We start from the raw sequence: 18,738 nt of genomic DNA, 5'->3' as shown, positions 1-18,738 counted from the left end.
ATCATGCAGGGGCGTTCCCACAGTGTCTCGACGCAGCATGAAAGGGAACTCAAAATATTTGAGGTAATCGGTTACATCAAAATTTTTAAGTTAAGAAATTCAAAGTTTAAGTTAACAGACCTGGTAGAATATTTTTTTTAGCATTACAATTGTTGAATAAGTACAACAATATAGAACATATAACATATATCTGTCCTCAAACCAAACTCATGCTCCACTCCCCTAAAAAACACCACATAACATAAACTCTTCTAAATTAGCATAGCAAATCATTGAACACTACTACATCTCCCACTTAACATTAATCTTGCACAAAAAAAAACATTTTATAACACTTAATTTAAGCAATTACAAAGCATGCTGAGATATAGAAATCCCAGCCCAGTTTCAGTTAAATATAAGTTTGTCTAAATTCAAAGAAACAAGTTCTAAATACATATAAAAGATAACTAATTTGTTTAATTTAAATTTACCCTTCTCAAACCAATTAATTATTTTGAGCATTAGGGTTTACAGTGAATGTTTTTGCATTTACTGTTGTAGAATCTGAACTCAGCAGGAATGAGGCTTTATGATGGTTTATAGACTTGATAAACATGTTTTGCACACGTCACTCAAACACAGAACCAGGAAGCAGGAAGAGTTCGGGAAAGAGAAACTAAAGTGCAGTTGAGCTGTTGTGTGTTTGTGTCTCAGTATTCATGCAGTAAAATGGCAGAAGCCAGATTTTCTCAGGATGAGTTCATGTGTTCAGTGTGTCTGGATCTCCTGAAGGATCCAGTGACCACTTCCTGTGGACACAGTTACTGTAAGATCTGTATTACAGGCTGCTGGGATCAGGAGGATCAGATGAGAGTCTACAGCTGCCCTCAGTGCAGACAGACCTTCAGTCCAAGACCTGCTTTAGCTAAAAACACCATGCTGGCTGAACTGGTGGAGAAACTGAAGAAGACTAAACTTCCTGCGGACTGTTACGCTGGAGCTGGAGATGTGCAGTGTGACGTCTGTACTGGAAGAAAACACAAAGCCGTCAAGTCCTGTCTGGTGTGTCTGATCTCTTACTGTCAAACTCACCTTGAACAACATGAGAGTTGGTTTAAAGGAAAGAGACACAATTTGACGGATGCCACTGGACGACTGCAGGAGATGATCTGCCAAACACATGATAAACTCCTTGAGGTTTTCTGTCGCACTGACCAGAAGTTTATATGCTTGCTGTGTTCGATGGACGATCATAAAAACCACGACACTGTATCAGCAGCAGCACAGAGGACAGAGAAACAGGTATGAAACTACACACTGATGAAATAATGTTGACACTATTTATATTGGCACCATATGATCAGGAAACATCATTCACACTGCAGACGTCACAGAAGTGAACAGCAGCTGCAAGTGGACTTTCACTGCTGAGAGTATTTGTGCTTCACATTTAACTTTCATATTGAACTTAACAGAAAATATGAATGAAAAAAATGATATGTAAAAAAAATTGTGAAAATACACCACAAACATTTATCAACAGAAACTTTTTTTAAACTCTTCACATGATGATATAGTGACAGTATAAAGTGCCATCTGTGTTATTGGTTTGTGCTGCAGAAGCAGCTGAAGGAGACGCAGAGGTCGTTCCAGCAGAGGATCCAGCAGAGAGAGAAAGATCTTCAGCAGCTGAGAGAGGCTGTAGAGGCTCATAAGGTGAGTCTGGAGAAGAAGAGAAGTTTGAGAAGTCTCAGTCAGGACTCACTGAAGCTCACTGTGTGATTGTGATGTGTGTCCTAACAGCGCTCTGCACACACAGCAGTGGAGGACAGTGAGAGGATCTTCACTGAGCTCATCCGCTCCATTGAGAGAAGTCGCTCTGAGGCGACACAGCGGATCAGAGATCAGGAAAAGACTGCAGTGAGTCGAGCTGAAGAACGACTGGAGCGACTGGAGCAGGAGATCAATGATCTGAGGAGGAGAGACGCTGAGCTGGAGCAGCTTTCACACACACAGGATCACATACATTTCCTGCAGGTAACAGAGATCGAGAAGAACAAGATCATAGTGGACAAGAGCAAGAGACTCTCAGAGAAACATTTCATGAGAGCAGAATGAGCCGCTGACTGAAGTGTTGATCTGTGTGTTCGGTTATTATATAATCATCAGTCAGACTCTCATCGGATCATCTTCACTCACATTTCAACTTTTTTTACATCATTTTCCCTTCTGATTTCTTATATAATGGTGAAATCAGTGAACTTCATGGGAGCAATTTGAGTAATGTTCATCAAAGTTGCATCAGATGATCTTCAAACTTAAAGTTAAATTACCCCAAATCCAAGCATATATTAAATTATTGTTTAGTACTTCACATTTCATAGTAAATTAAATGAATGAAAACAAAAATATCACATATTAATGCCTTTTCATCACACAAATATGTAGCAAAGTTTGCCCTTTAATTATGTGAATAAAACAAAAGCTTTAATGACATTCCCATTAAATAATGTAATTTATCTTTTTAGAGTCCAATTTACACAATATAATACAGCTAAGATGGAGATTGATGCATTTGATCAGGATAATAATATGATTATTTAAAATATTTAATATGAGATAGATGTTGGTATATTACTGACCTCTCGATTTTATTTCCACATCTAAATTAATCACTTTCGTGTTTTCTGGAATTTTGTTTTAATTATTTGGTTTATTCTGCCATTTTATGTTTTAAGTATATAATTTCAAAATCAAAACACACTAAATTTGGATTTATGATCGCAGTATTTCTAATAAAATCATGTATTTCTCAAGCTAATATTGAGCTTAAATTGATTTCCTAGGAAGTTCACATTTAGTGTAAATGGCAAACGCTAGAACTTGTGTCTCTAATGTCACATAATGAATATGAGAAGAATGAAGCTGATGCTGTGAAAGTGCTGGATTGAGGAGAGTTATTAAAGATCAACAAGAGCCGCACAAATCTGACAGTAGAGCAGGTTATTGATGAAGTGTGGAGGTGATGAGCTTTGATTTCTGTTTTCTCTAGAGTTTCCAGTCTCTCTCAGCTCCTCCTGAATCTACTGACGTAAATGACAATCCCTTCAGTTCTCTCTCCTCTTTTGATGGCATGAGAGAATCTGTCCGTCAGCTGAGAGACAAACTGGAGGATTTCTGCAAAGAGGAGCTGAAGAAGATCTCTGACAGAGGTAAAGTCCTGGAGATTCTGCTCTCAGAAATGATCCTCCATCATCTCAGATCATGTAGAAGATCATATTAGAAATGTCTTAGGAACGGATGCAGGGATCATTTTCTCTTGACATGATAATCACACTCTTCATGTCTGTTGATTTCCACAGTCACTTTCTCCAACATTGTTCCCAGGACCAGGAACGACTTCCTACAATGTAAGTCACTGAGAAAACAAGCAGAAAAACTCACTGAGTGTGTTCATGTTCTTCCTGGAGAAGTGAAAGAAAACATGCCAGAAGAGTTTTAGAGTTGATCATGTAAATCATGATTTGCTCAGGATATCTGGTAAACTGTACTGAGACACTGATGATATATTGAACATGAAGAGTTCAGATACATTAAAATATCAGACAGATTCATAATTCCTGATTCTGATGTGTTTTATCTCCATCAGATTCCCATCAGCTCAATCTGGATCTGAACACAGTGAATAAACGCCTCCGTCTGTCTGAGAGGAACAGAGTGATTACTTACACTTACCCAGAGATTCAGTCGTATCCTGATCATCCAGACAGATTTGATGATGTGTGGCAGGTGTTGTGTAGAGAGAGTGTGTGTGGACGCTGTTACTGGGAGATTGAGTGGATTAATGGTGTGGATATATCAGTGTCATATAAGAGCATCAGCAGGAAGGGATCGGGTAAAGAGTGTGTGTTTGGATCTAATGATCAGTCCTGGAGTTTGATCTGCTATTCCTCCAGTTACTCATTCAGACACAATAACATAGAGACTAAACTCCTTGTAAAGCCCATTAGCAGGAGAATAGAAGTGTGTGTGGATCACAGTAGAACAGGAGTGTGTGTGGATCACAGGAGAATAGGAGTGTATGTGGATCACAGTGCAGGAACTCTGTCCTTCTACAGCGTCTCTGACACGATGAGCCTCATCCACACAGTCCAGACCACATTCACTCAACCGCTCTATCCTGGGTTTAGGGTTTATGGATCAGTGAAACTGTGTTGATGAATCAGGATAGATTGTAGAGAGATTCTACCCATAATGCTTTGAGCTGCATGGTCAATCATAAACACTGAGATGTTATAGAGTCTCTTACTTTCTCTTTATTACATTAATACTACAGCTGAGCTTCTGTCAGTGAAATAACATGTTCAGATTATGGTTGAGTAAGTGCTGAGCTTGAAGATGATATAATATTCCCTGCTAAACTCAATAAAAATATTGTTTTGTCTCATCATCTCTTATGTGTGCCTTGTGTATATGTGTGTGTATATGTATATGTGTGTGTATATATGTATTGTTTTATGGTGCATAATTTTTAAACACCTTTTACCTAATTTTGATTATCAGGTTAATAAGGTTAAAGTCAAATCTGTCCTAAATCATAAGCATTTGAATTTTCATATTTACAGTAAATAGGTCACAGAAGACTTCTACGTGTTCAGTTCAGCTCAATCTCTGAGACTTTTGGCAGGAGAACTTTTTAGTTTCAGTTAAATATATTTTTATTAACTACAGGTTAAATAGCTTACATACAAAGTACTAATATATAAAAAGAAAAAGAAAAAAAAGTCAAAGACAAATCGTTTACAAGCTTTGTCTGCAGGAAATGCTAATAGCAAGAGCATCTAACTCTCTGTTATCATATCTATGGATCCTAAACCATTTTTGAAAGAGTTCTATGATAAGATCATCTCTATCCCTTTTCCTCGACTGGATGCTTCCCAAAACAGCGATTTAATCAGAGCAAATTACCACACTATCCGGTTTAACCTCTTCAACCCATTGTAACACTATACACTGAAAAAAGTGTCTCATTAATGTAATGTATTAATGTAATATAAAGACATTTATTTACTTTCAGAATTTTAATTTTACAATGTGTACAGTATCCTCATACAAATACACACTGTCTAACAATGTAAACATCATAAACATGACAAATTTTTGTCATAAAACATTTCTACAATGTGTATAGTATTGTTTTGGTATCCATATACATAGACACACTGGATATAATGTAAATTCACCATAAGAAGCAGTTATGGTTTCGAAGAGAAACATGCAATCTTTCCAAGAACAGTCTCTTAGAACTGAATACACAATCAAACCTTTAGAGTTCTTCTGAAGTTAAAACAAGTTTGACCCAAAAACTGGTTTAAAATGGGCAGTGTAAAACCAAACACTTTTAATAAAACACCTACCAAATTAGCCAATGGTAGAAAAAAAAAGTATTTTCACCTTCATGGAATAGTTTACCCAAAAATGAAACTTTTCTCATAATTGTCATAAAATGTCTCTGAACTAAATAAAGTTAAATACTTGAATAGCTTGAAGAATTTTCATTTTTGGGTAAACTTTTTAACTAACCCTAGATAAAACAAATCAGGTTTAGTAAACAGTAGTACAGTTAACTTTGTATGAAAGGCTTTATACAGTCCAACATCTTCAAATAAATGTACCATCAGCAGAACATTGTAGCTGGGTCAAAGGAAACACATTTACTCCTGCAGCTTTGAAGAGAGGTTCTGCACCCTTCGGCTCATCTGCTTACTCTCTATGTCCATGATTATTTTCTGAAAGGCCTCAAAGGTATATTTGGGTCCTTCAGGATATTTTAAGTTCAATGCATAAATGAGTCCAAACATCATGGCACAGGCACATGCAACAGAGGCCAACTCATTTAGTACTTCCACTCCGTCAATGACAATGGAAATGTCCAGTGCACGACTAAGAGCATCTCTTTCACGAATCACAAAAAATGCCATAGTGGTCTTTTCAAATTCTCTCTCCGCTTCCTCCCTCTGGTCAGCCTAAAAACATACAAGAACAGAGAGTAATTGAGGGACTGTGGAAGAAAAAAAACACCCCTTCATCTGAAAATGTATTACAAAATTTAGTTAGCTGTCCTACTATGAAGGTCAATGTAGAGCCCAAACATCTGTTGCTAACTTTCATTAAAATATCTTCATTTGTGTTCAGCGTAAAAATAAAATTTGTATGGTTTATTACAAGAGTAGAGTAAGTGATGACAAAATTTTCATTTTTGGGTGAAGACTTTTACTTTTACTTTTACTTTTACACTCTCTTTGGCTTTGAAAATGCTTTTAAGCACAGAGGACAGAGAAACAGGTATGAAACTACACACTGATGAGATAATGTTGACACTATTTATACTGGCACCATATGATCAGGAAACATCACTCACACTGCAGACGTCACAGAAGTGAACAGCAGCTGTAAGTGGACTTTCACTGCTGAGAGTATTTGTGCTTTGCATTTAACTTAAAGGAACACTCCACCGTTTTTTGAAATAGGGCTTATTCACATTCTTTCATACATTTAGATAGGTGGGTAAATGCATTTTTGTCTCAGTGCATGCATTGTTTTAGTTTGACAGGGTCGGCGCTAGCTTAGCTTAGCACAATGAATGGAATCCTTTGTTGCCAGCTAGCATGTCCTGAGTAAAAGTGATAAAAAAAAAAAAAAACACGTAATTACTTCTTGTGGCCTGCGTATTCACAACGAGTACAAATAGCGATGCAGATTGACACTAGGTGATTTCTTAGGCAGATATTGACTTGGGACTATATTATGGGGAAGCACAGGCAAAGCACGGCTACTTAGGCGAAGCACTGCTACTTGGGCGCAGAGATATCACGCAACACATGAAATCCCACGACTTCCGTCAACCGGTGTGAATAGTAGCTGCCTGGCTATTTTCCAAACAGTACATGAATGGCGATGAACATGGCTGATTTTGTGTGAGCCAGAACCATACCTATATACAAGAGTTTACAGAAAATGAGTGGAAATAGAACGACAGGAGGAGGTTGCGATCGCTCAACAGCCCGAGGACGTGAGGATGAGAACCAACACGAACTGGTGGTGTGAATGTGGGGGAATATGCCGACTGAAATAGAGTGTCTGTGCTGTGGCGAGTGGGACAAGTTTCTGCCATCGATAACCAGGCTCAACGTGTCAGATCAAGATGAGCGTGCCCGCAGTTGTGTCACAGCTAACTTTACCGCAGATGTCACGGCGTTGATTCATCCGGCAGTACTCGATTTTTTTTTTTCCGGTGTGATAAAGTGAACTGGAAAAAACGCCCCACGCCGAATAGACCAAATGGACAACTGTCCACAGAGTAAGTGATTATTTTAAACATGACTCATGTATAGTAAACTGCTTGTAGCCTCCTCCTCTCTAGTAGTTATACTAAAACTCCTGAGTCAAAAGAACCAGGCTAACTCGGTGAGAGAAATATAGCTAACTTAGCCCTCAGTCATTTCATTTTACAGGTAACGATAACAGCATTTTTTATTTTAGTTTGGTTGTTCATGCTAAACAGGTTGAATTCAACATGAGGTTATACTAGAGGAGGCTAACGTTATTTGAACCGTAGTCTATATACAGCTTCTCAGCATCTATCTTATAACCGAATAAAGACACAGATTAACATAAGGAAGAGTAATAAAAGACAACTTACATGTGCACTTTGTTCTGCCTGTGCTTTGAAAATAGATGGGATGGGGAGTGGGACAGCCGTATGTTTCAGACGTAGTACCATCTTTCTGGGCCCATATTCCGTTTTTTCAAAGTAACTTAGTCCTCCGGTGCAAAATGCTCTTCGCAAACACGATACTGTTTGATTTTGTAGAGAGGCGTTGAAGTACAGATCTCCAGAGCAGCTAGCCATTTATTTCTCAGTTCCACATTCGATGGAATTCTGTGAAACATTACATTCGTGTATGTCCTTTGCTTGTTCTCACAACCTTTAGCTACGCAGATAATTACCATGTTTGCTGTAACTGTAGCTGTAACTTCTCAAAAAAAAAACAATCCAAAAGACACTCGGTGCAGGTCACGCGTGTTGTTCTTCTGTGTTTTGACTCGTTGCACACCGGTATGTTGACAGAAGTCGTGGGATTTCATGTGTTGCGTGATATCTCTGCGCCCAAGTAGCCGTGCTTCGCCTAAGTAGCCGTGCTTCGCCTGTGCTTCCCCATAATATAGTCCCAAGTCAATATCTGCCTAAGAAATCACCTAGTGTTAATCTGCATCGTTAATTGTACTCGTTGTGGATACGCAGGCCACAAGAAGTAATTACGTGGGTTTAAATTTTTTTTTTTATCACTTTTACTCAGGACATGCTAGCTGGCAACAAAGGATTCCATTCATTGTGCTAAGCTAAACTAGCGCCGACCCTGTCAAACTAAAACAATGCATGCACTGAGACAAAAATGCATTTACCCACCTATCTAAATGTATGAAAGAATATGAATAAGCCCTATTTCAAAAAACGGTGGAGTGTTCCTTTAACAGAAAATATGGTGAAAATACACCGTAAACATTTATCAACACAATTTTTTTAAAACTCTTCACATGATGATATAGTGACAGTATAAAGTGCCATCTGTGTTATTGGTTTGTGCTGCAGAAGCAGCTGAAGGAGACGCAGAGGTCGTTCCAGCAGAGGATCCAGCAGAGAGAGAAAGATCTTCAGCAGCTGAGAGAGGCTGTAGAGTCTCATAAGGTGAGTCTGGAGAAGAAGAGAAGTTTGAGAAGTCTCAGTCAGGACTCACTGAAGCTCACTGTGTGATTGTGATGTGTGTCAGATACATATATTTAAAATACGTATTTGAAATACAAAATACTAATTTGTATTTTGTATTTTAAAGCCTTTGGAAAAAAAATCAAATGTAATTTGTATTTAAATACATTTAAGATGAGTATTTTTGTATTTTCAAAATACATAAAATACTTCTTGCCAGTGAACCTCTTTATCAGGGTTTTGGTTTTGTGCATCAACTAGTTCAGACATTCACTAGCTCGGCATTGGATCAGCGATTTTAAGGTGAGAATGTCATGATCAATTCTACTTGTTGATTAAAGTTAAAATAGTGCATTATTCACTTCAGTTAACATGAAAGAATAAAAGAGCACAGACAAGTGGGAAAATAGCCTAAGCCAATCAGTCTTGACCGGTTGTTGATTTTTATCAACTAACTTGTCAAATGTGTTTAAAGCATTACTGCATGTTAGGGCTGGGTGATATGACTCTACATATCATAGACATTATATAAAGTTTGAATTGATGGAACTTTTTCTAAATCGTTTACATAGATGGGCCTATTTGTGGGGTAAGCAAATTTATCCGTGCAGCTTTTAGTGGGCAGGAATTACTGGAATGTTGGAGTGGAAAAACAAACACTGATGAATGATACACCACAAACATCTTCAGCTTTTAGTTTTATTGTACATAAAAAATAATAATAAAAAAGGGGTAAATAGTGTCAAATGAATCTAAATTAATTCTGATTTAAAATTTTAGATACACTTTCTAATTTTAATAAACTTCTAGAAACAAATATACTTTACATAAAATAAACATAACATTACTTAAAAAGCATTGGACTATCTGCAACAACAAAACAAAACAAACAAAACAAAACTCAAAAGAGTTTGAAATTCAGTTTATGCTGTGGAATCAAAACTGATTTTGAGAATTGTGAAACCATGATATTGTTACTGTGAAGGAAAATTTTGATTTTGGTAATATCGCCCATCCATATTCTTTGCTAGATAGCAGAAAAGGTTCCCACAGTTTTACACACAAGTATGAATTTTTTAATAGTGTTCACCACAAGTAATAGACTACATTGTAACCAGAAATAAGTATATAAATGGCTGCTATTTTGCATAAGTTTATTTGTAATTGCCAGAAAGAAAGAATGACAGAGAGAGCAGAGATGAGGTTAGGAATGAAAAGTCAGTAGGCCTATATAGTTTCTTCATTCACTGTGACCCATACCTGCACTGGATGGCCAATTTCACATGTATTTTGTGTATTTTCAAGATACAAAATACTGTATTTGTATTTAAATACATTTTTCCACACAGTATTTTGTATTTGTATTTTAAATACATTTCCATGTATTTATGCCCATCTCTGCTCCTAACAGCGCTCTGCACACACAGCAGTGGAGGACAGTGAGAGGATCTTCACTGAGCTCATCCGCTCCATTGAGAGAAGCCGCTCTGAGGCGACACAGCGGATCAGAGATCAGGAAAAGACTGCAGTGAGTCGAGCTGAAGAACGACTGGAGCGACTGGAGCAGGAGATCAATGATCTGAGGAGGAGAGACGCTGAGCTGGAGCAGCTTTCACACACACAGGATCACATACATTTCCTGCAGGTAACAGAGATGGAGAAGAACAGAACAATATATTTTTTTGTTATTTAAAGAGCGCGTTACTAATATGCACCTACGGCGGGTCCACAACACGCAAACATTTTTCCCGTCGTTAAACTAGGAAAAGTGGATTCGGACACGCTCTAAGTGCACTTGCGCCGTGTGCTTTAGTCCATGAGCTTAGATCATTAAAATAGGGCCCATAATGTATTGGAGTTAAATGATGACAGAGTTGATCAAACGATAAAAGCTTGATAAAGGTATTCTTTTTGTAACAGACCTTTAAGAAATTGAATAGCTTCTCCCACTCTACAAATCAATGCTCTAACTGCAGAAATGAAAGTAATAACTAATTTTTTTGACGACGGTAAAAAGTAGCAGTGCACCGGTGATGACTTGAGCTCATCAGTCCACAGTAACCAGGGTCTGAAATAGCACTATTGTGGCACTGACCACACAAAACATACAGTAGTGGCCAAAAGTGATGTGTGGAGTTTGTTTTTAAATGACCCTACAAGTTTGCTTAAACCATCAAATTATGAGGATTTTTTTTTATATTTATATTTTTTAAATATTTTTAAATATGAGGGAAGAACAAAACACTAAACTAAGTGAAGGTGTGTATCTGACAAAATTATTTCAAGTCAAGTCATCTTTGGGTTGACATCATTGTAGTCCTTAGTTTGCATCATTAAGAATCAGCACTTAAGAATCAGTCTTACACTGCCTGCACACTGAGTCCGAAATTCGCATCCGAAATTAATCGCACGTTAAAAAATAAATCTGACCTTCATGTTTTGTCAATCGCGTGATTGTGACTCAGTGTGCATGGACCTTAAGACTGATTCTTAAGAGCTTTCAGTGTGTATAATTTCTGCCTTACACACTGCCTCCAAAACTTTCGTCCGTCATAAAAAAATTAGGTTCGGGTTCGATTTTCTGCATTTTCCGCATCAGTAGCAAACATTTTAAATGGTGTTTTGACAATTCAGAGCCAAATCACGAATACGAAAAAAACCCATACGAAATTTTCAGACTCAGTGTGCAACGACCTTTAGACTTTGCTGAAATTTGCTTTTAGCTTCATTATAAAAGTCTCCAACTCTTAGAGAAGTCCTACTTTTTACTAAGAATTTTGTGACACTTAAGTCAAAGCTTGAGACTATTCTCTTTTTTTATATAGAGAAGTTTTATATATATGGGCCCAGGATCATAGTGGACTTGAGCAAGAGACTCACAGAGAAACATTTCATGAGAGCAGAATGAGCCGCTGACTGAAGTGTTGATCTGTGTGTTCGGTTATTATATAATCATCAGTCAGACTCTCATCTGATCATCTTCACTCACAAATTGTAACTTTTTTTACCTAATTTTTCCTTCTGATTTCTTATATAATGGTGAAATCCGTGAACTTGATGGGAGCAATTTGAGTAATATTCATCAAAGTCGCATCAGATGATTTTAAAACTTATACAGAATTGACAGTATTTTCATAATTGTTTGCCTTTAAAACGTTGATAAATTTGACCATGAAGACCCTAAACATGAAGACTGTATATTAGCAATGCTTCAACATACTGAAACCACACAAAACATGAACTTGGGATCGTGTCCTAAGAGTCCTTGTGGATTTCAGTGTCATTAACTGCTCAAAAGTTATAAAAAAATAAAAAAATAATAATAATAATAAATAATAAATAATGTTCAATCTGCTCGTAGATCTTGAACTGCTTTTCCTGAGCGAATCTACTCAAGTCTACAATGAGACCAGGGCCGTTTCTGAAAATTTTTACCCCTTCCCAAAATGTACACACTCAAAACCTAAATAGCAACATTTCTAAGCATTGATATGGTACTTTTTTCTTCTTTTTTTCATCTTTTTTTTCTTCTTTTTTTACAAATTAAGCCGCGTTTCCACCGCAGGAACCAGGGTATCCGGAAGGTAGTACTTTCTCAAAGTTCAGGAACTTTCGGGGGTGGGACTTGGGTGCTGAACATGCTGATTGGTTGAGTTCATGCCGCATTTTGATTGGTTGACTCCACGCAGCATTTTTATTTCAACCACCATTTTTTAAAACAAACAGATCAACAAAAATCTGTAGCAGTACGTGCAGTAACAGTTGTTTGATATTCGAATCAACAATGTAGTTTAAAAAATACGACAGATGGACCGACGACGAGGTTCAGGCTTTATTAAAGGGATACTCCACTTTTTTCGGAAATAAGCTCATTTTACAACTCCCCCAGAGTTAAACAGTTGAGTTTTACCGTTTTAGAATCCATTCAGCCGAACTCCGGGTCTGACGGTACCACTTTTAGCATAGCTTAGCACAGATCATTGATTCTGATGAGTCCAGTAGCATTTCTTTCAAAATGACCAAAGAGTTTCAATATTTTTCCTATTTAAAACTTGACTCTTCTGTAGTTAAACCGTGTACCAAGATCGATGGAAAATGAAAAGTTGCGATTTTCTAAGCCCATATGACTAGGAACTACTCTCATTCCGGCGTAATAATCAAGGAACTGTGCGGCTGTACCATGAGTGCAGCAGGCGTAATGATATGACGCAGCACCTGAAAATAGTCCCCAGCTCGGTAACTTCTTCCAACGTGACCGGGACTAAGTTTGTCTAACCTATTAGACCTATTTTCAGGCGCTGCGTCATATCATTACGCCTGCTGCACTCATGGTACAGCCGCACAGTTCCTTGATTATTACGCCGGAATGAGAGTAGTTTCGCCGGAATGGTCATTTTGAAAGAAATGCTACTGGACTCATCAGAATCAATGATCTGTGCTAAGCTATGCTAAAAGTGGTACCGTCAGACCCGGAGTTCGGCTGAATGGATTCTAAAACGGTAAAACTCAACTGTTTACCTCTGGGGGAGATGTAAAATGAGCATATTTCCGAAAAAAGTGGAGTATCCCTTTAAGCTTAAATTCAGAGGATGAAATCCAGCGGGAACTGTAAAGTAGCGCGCAGTCCTACGTCACCGGACTATTTGCCTAATCTTGATGGTACTTTAGACAACGGTGGAAACGCAGACAGCAACAGGTCTGGCTTTATATAAATAAGTTGTTTCTTAACATTGAAATGATTCCCAACTAATGTACATTCTTTATTTTTTTCTGTTCTCATATTGGTTGTAGGAACAACATTAGCATCGGTGGTTCAGCGTAGTTTGTTAGCAATGAGAGTGTCACAGGTTCCAGTGCACAGTATCCAAATCTAAACTCATTTATAGTAAATTGATTGTCCAGTTTATTTTCTATAGAGATTTCTAGTTGATCATTTCTCTCTCCTCATCACTCGCTGCCCGATCACTGATAGAAAACCTCGCTCTGTATTCACTCCATGTCAAAATTAATTCAGTGTGCTTTTAAATAAAGCCAATCTCTAGACACACGATGTATTCAACAAAAAATAAATGGACAATGTGTAGAATAAAATGAGAAATGTTATATTATTTCATTTGATAATACAACAGTATTGTTTCTTTACTTTCAATAATACAACAGTAGCCTATTATTTTTTCAATGAAACTTAAAGTGCTTTATTAAAAGTTATAAAGTATTGTTTAGTACTTCACGTTTCATAGTAAATTAAATTAACAAAGCCAAAAAATATCACATTAATGCCTTTCCATCACACAAATATGAATTTAGCAAAGTTTGCCCTTTAATTCTGTGAATAAAACAAAGGCTTTAATGACATTCCCATTAAAGAATGTAATTTAACTTTTTAGAGTCCAATTTACATAATATAATACAGCTAAGACCGAGATTGATGCGTTTTATCAGGATAATAATATGATTATTTAAAATATTTAATATGAGAGAGATGTTGGTATATTACTGACCTCTCGATTTTATTTCCACATCTAAATTAATCACTTTTGTGTTTTCTGGAATTTATTTTTAATTATTTGGTTTATTCTGCCAATTAATTTCTTAAATATATAATTTCAAAACACACTAAATTTGGATTTATGATCGCAGTATTTCTAATTAAAATCATGTATTTCTCAAGCTAATATTGAGCTTAAATTGATTTCCTAGGAAGTTCACATTTAGTGTAAATGGCAAACGCTAGAACGTGTGTCTCTAATGTCACATAATGAATATGAGAAGAATGAAGCTGATGCTGTGAAAGTGCTGGATTGAGGAGAGTTACTAAAGATCAACAAGAGCCGCACAAATCTGACAGTAGAGCAGGGCTGCGTTTCCAGATAACGATGGATCTTAGCACTTACGAGGATTTTCTACGAGCGACTTTACGAACGTTTCACAAAAATGCACTTAGCACGATCGCACGCAGCTGTGCTTTAAGTGCTACTTAAGAGTCGCTGTCTGTTTGTCAAGTGCTGAAATGTCACCTTGTAGAATGGCTCGTAATTGTAGCACACGCTTGTATTTTGAAATCTGTAAAAAGCACAAACCTTCGGGTGGAGACACCAGCAAAATGGCTGAACCCCCCCCCCCCCAAAAAAAAAAAAACATTTCCTAAAAGAGGAGATTAATGTCATTTTATATGAGGTGGAGCTGTCCAAACGTATTATTTTCAGCAGGTTAAATAAAAACAAAACATTTAGCAGGATATTGCTAGAAAACTGACTGCAACTAGTGGCATAAAAAGATCAGGGAAGGAGGTCAGGAAGAAGTGGCAAGCCTTGCTAAAAGGAAAAGGGCACTGCAGAGGGCAACATTTAATAAAACAGGTGGTGGGCCCAATGAGTCCTCCCTTTTCACAGCAGAGGAAGAAAAGGCCTTGTCATTTGGCACAAGTGCTTCAGATGGCATTTGTGGTGGTATTGACATCCATGGAGGAGTAGGGGTAACTCAACCTGAGCCTGAGTCAGGTCCTTCATGCTCAGAGGAACTATCAGTTTCATCTGCCATCTCCCAGCACATCTCCTAGTCCTCCAAACAACCCTCCCAGGCCTCAGCCTCCATCTTCTGTTGTCCAGACTGCAGCCACACACCTTGGCAGTTTGAGAATCTTTGTAGTTGTAGTCAGGACATATGAGAGTGTCCTTATAGGGAGGAATAAGATGAAGAGGTGGTGGAGGAGAGGAGGAGGAGGAGGTCAAAGATGGCATGATGGGGCCACATGATGGCCAACCAAGAAATGCCCAATACATGGTACAAGTCATTGACAGATTTTTTTAGTTCATCCCTATTTTTCCCAGTCTTTGAAGCATATGTCATCTTTTATAAAAAAAATTGTTCATTCATTTAATTGAGATTAAAATTATTGGATTAAATTATTTCTATTTTTTTTGTTTTTGTTTTCTGCCCTTTTTAATTATTTAATTTAGAAATTCATTTAAACAAAAAACGAGTAATAAAGTGTACAATAAACTTAAAGTACAATCAAAACCTTATAATTACATTTCACATGAATAAAGGTGTAATCTGCCAGTTGTCCTGCAGGTGTCCTCATAACTCTGTCTTCTTACGATGCACTTAGGGATTTACGATTACTCCAGAGCACTCATAGATCTAAGATAATTTTTAAGTGCTACTTAAGTTACAATACTTTTGGGAAACCGACCGTAATATTAAGATCAGTCGTACGATCGTTTTTACTATCTACTTAGGCTTACGATGCTTTTGGGAAACGCAGCCCAGGTTATTGATGAGGTGTGGAGGTGATGAGCTTTGATTTCTGTTTTCTCTAGAGTTTCCAGTCTCTCTCAGCTCCTCCTGAATCTACAGACGTAAATGACAATCTCTTCAGTTCTCTTTCCTCTTTTGATGGCGTGAGAGAATCTGTCCGTCAGCTGAGAGACAAACTGGAGGATTTCTGCAAAGAGGAGCTGAAGAAGATCTCTGACAGAGGTAAAGTCCAGGGACCGGTTTCCCGATAACGCTCACTCTTAGCGCGCTAAGAGAGCTCGAAAGATATATCTTACCAAAGGTGTTTATGTTCCTAAGTGTGTTCCCCGAACCATACCTTAGGAAGCTGCTTAAGATATACCTTCTTACGTGGGACGTTACCCGGCGCTGTCCGTGGCGATGGTGCTGAATTGTTTGATATCGATGGCTCGAGAATCAATTATTCTCTCGTGCAGGGGCTGTTCATGCGAGAAAGCGGTGATCTTTATAAATCAAGCACTTCAGAAAATAGTTGAAATTGCAATTTATTATGATTATTGGATATTATAAAAAATAATCCAAACTATAATAGCCTATAATAGCCTAGCCTACATATTTTAAAATTGTAACATATATTGCTGCCACAATAACCTTTTCAAAAATGTACGTGCCTTCTTCTCTTTCCCATTTTTGTTCACTGAGGTGGAGCTGCGATGAAATATTGTTCTTGTAAATACTTTCCAGCATTTCAGTAATAAAAGTTTACATCTTGCGTACGGTGCTCGGCAGTGGTCAAAAAGGATTTAAACCGTGAATTTTGAATCTCTTGTAAACTCGGAGATGTGGATTCAGACGGCATTTAAATTACCACACGACCTGTTTGTCAAAAAACAGAAGGTACTAATTTGGCCAGGGATTTTTACGCGGGTTGGGTGAGAAAAACACTGATATTATGGATTCGGACGGCTCTAAAATCACCAACTTACCCCTGTAAATGTTTAAAATACCGGACGAGCCCATGAGAAACAATATTAGCGTCCGAATAGGACTTAACTGACAGTAGCCTATGCTTTCACTGGCCTTTAAAAGAGCGTTTTAATTAAATTATTAATATTGTATAATAATATAATTAAAAATCTAACAACAATCAGTGTAATGACAATTTTATTCTTTGCATGAAAACACTTGAATTAGACTAATTTAATACTGTCTGGGTGTATTAAAACTTCAGGATTATATTCATATAGACCTGCAACAGTGATAAGGTAAAGCTAAGAGTGGTCCAGACCAACCTTACGAAAGTGTGACTTACAAAAGATATACTTAGCGTACGAACGTTTCGGGAACCGTCCCATAAGGTTAAGAGAGAGGTTAAGGAATAGGTTAAGAACTACTTAGAGATAAGAACGCTTTGGGAAACCGGGCCCTGGAGATTCTGCTCTCAGAAATGATCCTCCATCATCTTAGATCATGTAGAAGATCATATTAGAAATGTCTTAGGAACGGATGCAGGGATCATTTTCTCTTGACATGATAATCACACTCTTCATGTCTGTTGATTTCCACAGTCACTTTCTCCAACATTGTTCCCAGGACCAGGAACGACTTCCTACAATGTAAGTCACTGAGAAAACAAGCAGAAAAACTCACTGAGTGTGTTCATGTTCTTCCTGGAGAAGTGAAAGAAAACATGCCAGAAGAGTTTTAGAGTTGATCATGTAAATGATGATTTGCTCAGGATATCTGGTAAACTGTACTGAGACACTGATGATATATTGAACATGAAGAGTTCAGATACATTAAAAGATCAGACAGATTCATAATTCCTGATTCTGATGTGTTTTATCTCCATCAGATTCCCATCAGCTCAATCTGGATCTGAACACAGTGAATGAACACCTCCGTCTGTCTGACAGGAACAGAGTGATTACTGACACTTACCCAGAGATTCAGTCGTATCCTGATCATCCAGACAGATTTGATAATGTGTGGCAAGTGTTGTGTAGAGAGAGTGTGTGTGGACGCTGTTACTGGGAGATTGAGTGCAGTGGTGAATATGTGTGTATATCAGTGTCATATAAGAGCATCAGCAGGAAGGGATCGGGTAATGAGTGTGTGTTTGGATCTAATGATCAGTCCTGGAGTTTGATCTGCTTTTCCTCCAGTTACTCATTCAGACACAATAACATAGAGACTAAACTCCCTGTGAAGCCCATCAGCAGTAGAACAGGAGTGTGGAGAATAGGAGTGTGTGTGGATCACAGTGCAGGAACTCTGTCCTTCTACAGCGTCTCTGACACGATGAGCCTCATCCACACAGTCCAGACCACATTCACTCAACCGCTCTATCCTGGGTTTGTGGTTTTTCTTGAATCATCAGTGAAACTGTGTTGATGAATCAGGATAGACTGTAGAGAGATTCTACCCATAATGCTTTGAGCTGCATGGTCAATCAAAAACACTGAGATGTTATAGAGTCTCTTACTTTCTCTTTATTACATTAATACTACAGCTGAGCTTCTGTCAGTGTGTAAAGATCCACTGGAGGCAAGTTGAGAGAACTCAAGTGCAGTTTATTTATAACAAAAACAAACATGAACCAAAAGGCATGAAAAACATGAACTTACAAGCAGTGGTTTACAGCTAACAATACTAGACAAAAACACATGGCAAACATGAGGGCTAAAATACACACAAGACTAATGACTAGACAAGGGACACCTGTGAACAATGAAACAATGACAATATGA

General features: G+C 37.7%; 1 protein-coding gene across 1 annotated transcript; it reads left to right on the top strand.

Annotated features, from left to right (window-relative positions):
- Positions 1-626: 626 nt before the first annotated feature.
- On the top strand, positions 627-18,525 carry LOC311297890 (E3 ubiquitin/ISG15 ligase TRIM25-like). The gene is made up of 11 exons (XM_084420365.1): positions 627-1,284; positions 1,603-1,698; positions 1,786-2,019; positions 3,035-3,194; positions 3,345-3,392; positions 3,632-4,197; positions 8,636-8,731; positions 10,161-10,394; positions 16,072-16,231; positions 17,557-17,604; positions 17,844-18,525. The coding sequence occupies exons 1-11, from the start codon at positions 712-714 to the stop codon at positions 18,380-18,382; spliced, it is 2,754 nt and encodes a 917-aa protein (XP_084276491.1). The 5' UTR covers positions 627-711; the 3' UTR covers positions 18,383-18,525.
- Positions 18,526-18,738: the final 213 nt, after the last annotated feature.

Source organism: Rutilus rutilus (genome assembly GCF_951802725.1).
Source record: "Rutilus rutilus genome assembly, chromosome: 10".
Taxonomy (NCBI): domain Eukaryota; kingdom Metazoa; phylum Chordata; class Actinopteri; order Cypriniformes; family Leuciscidae; genus Rutilus; species Rutilus rutilus.
This window is presented reverse-complemented; position numbering and strand designations above follow the sequence as displayed.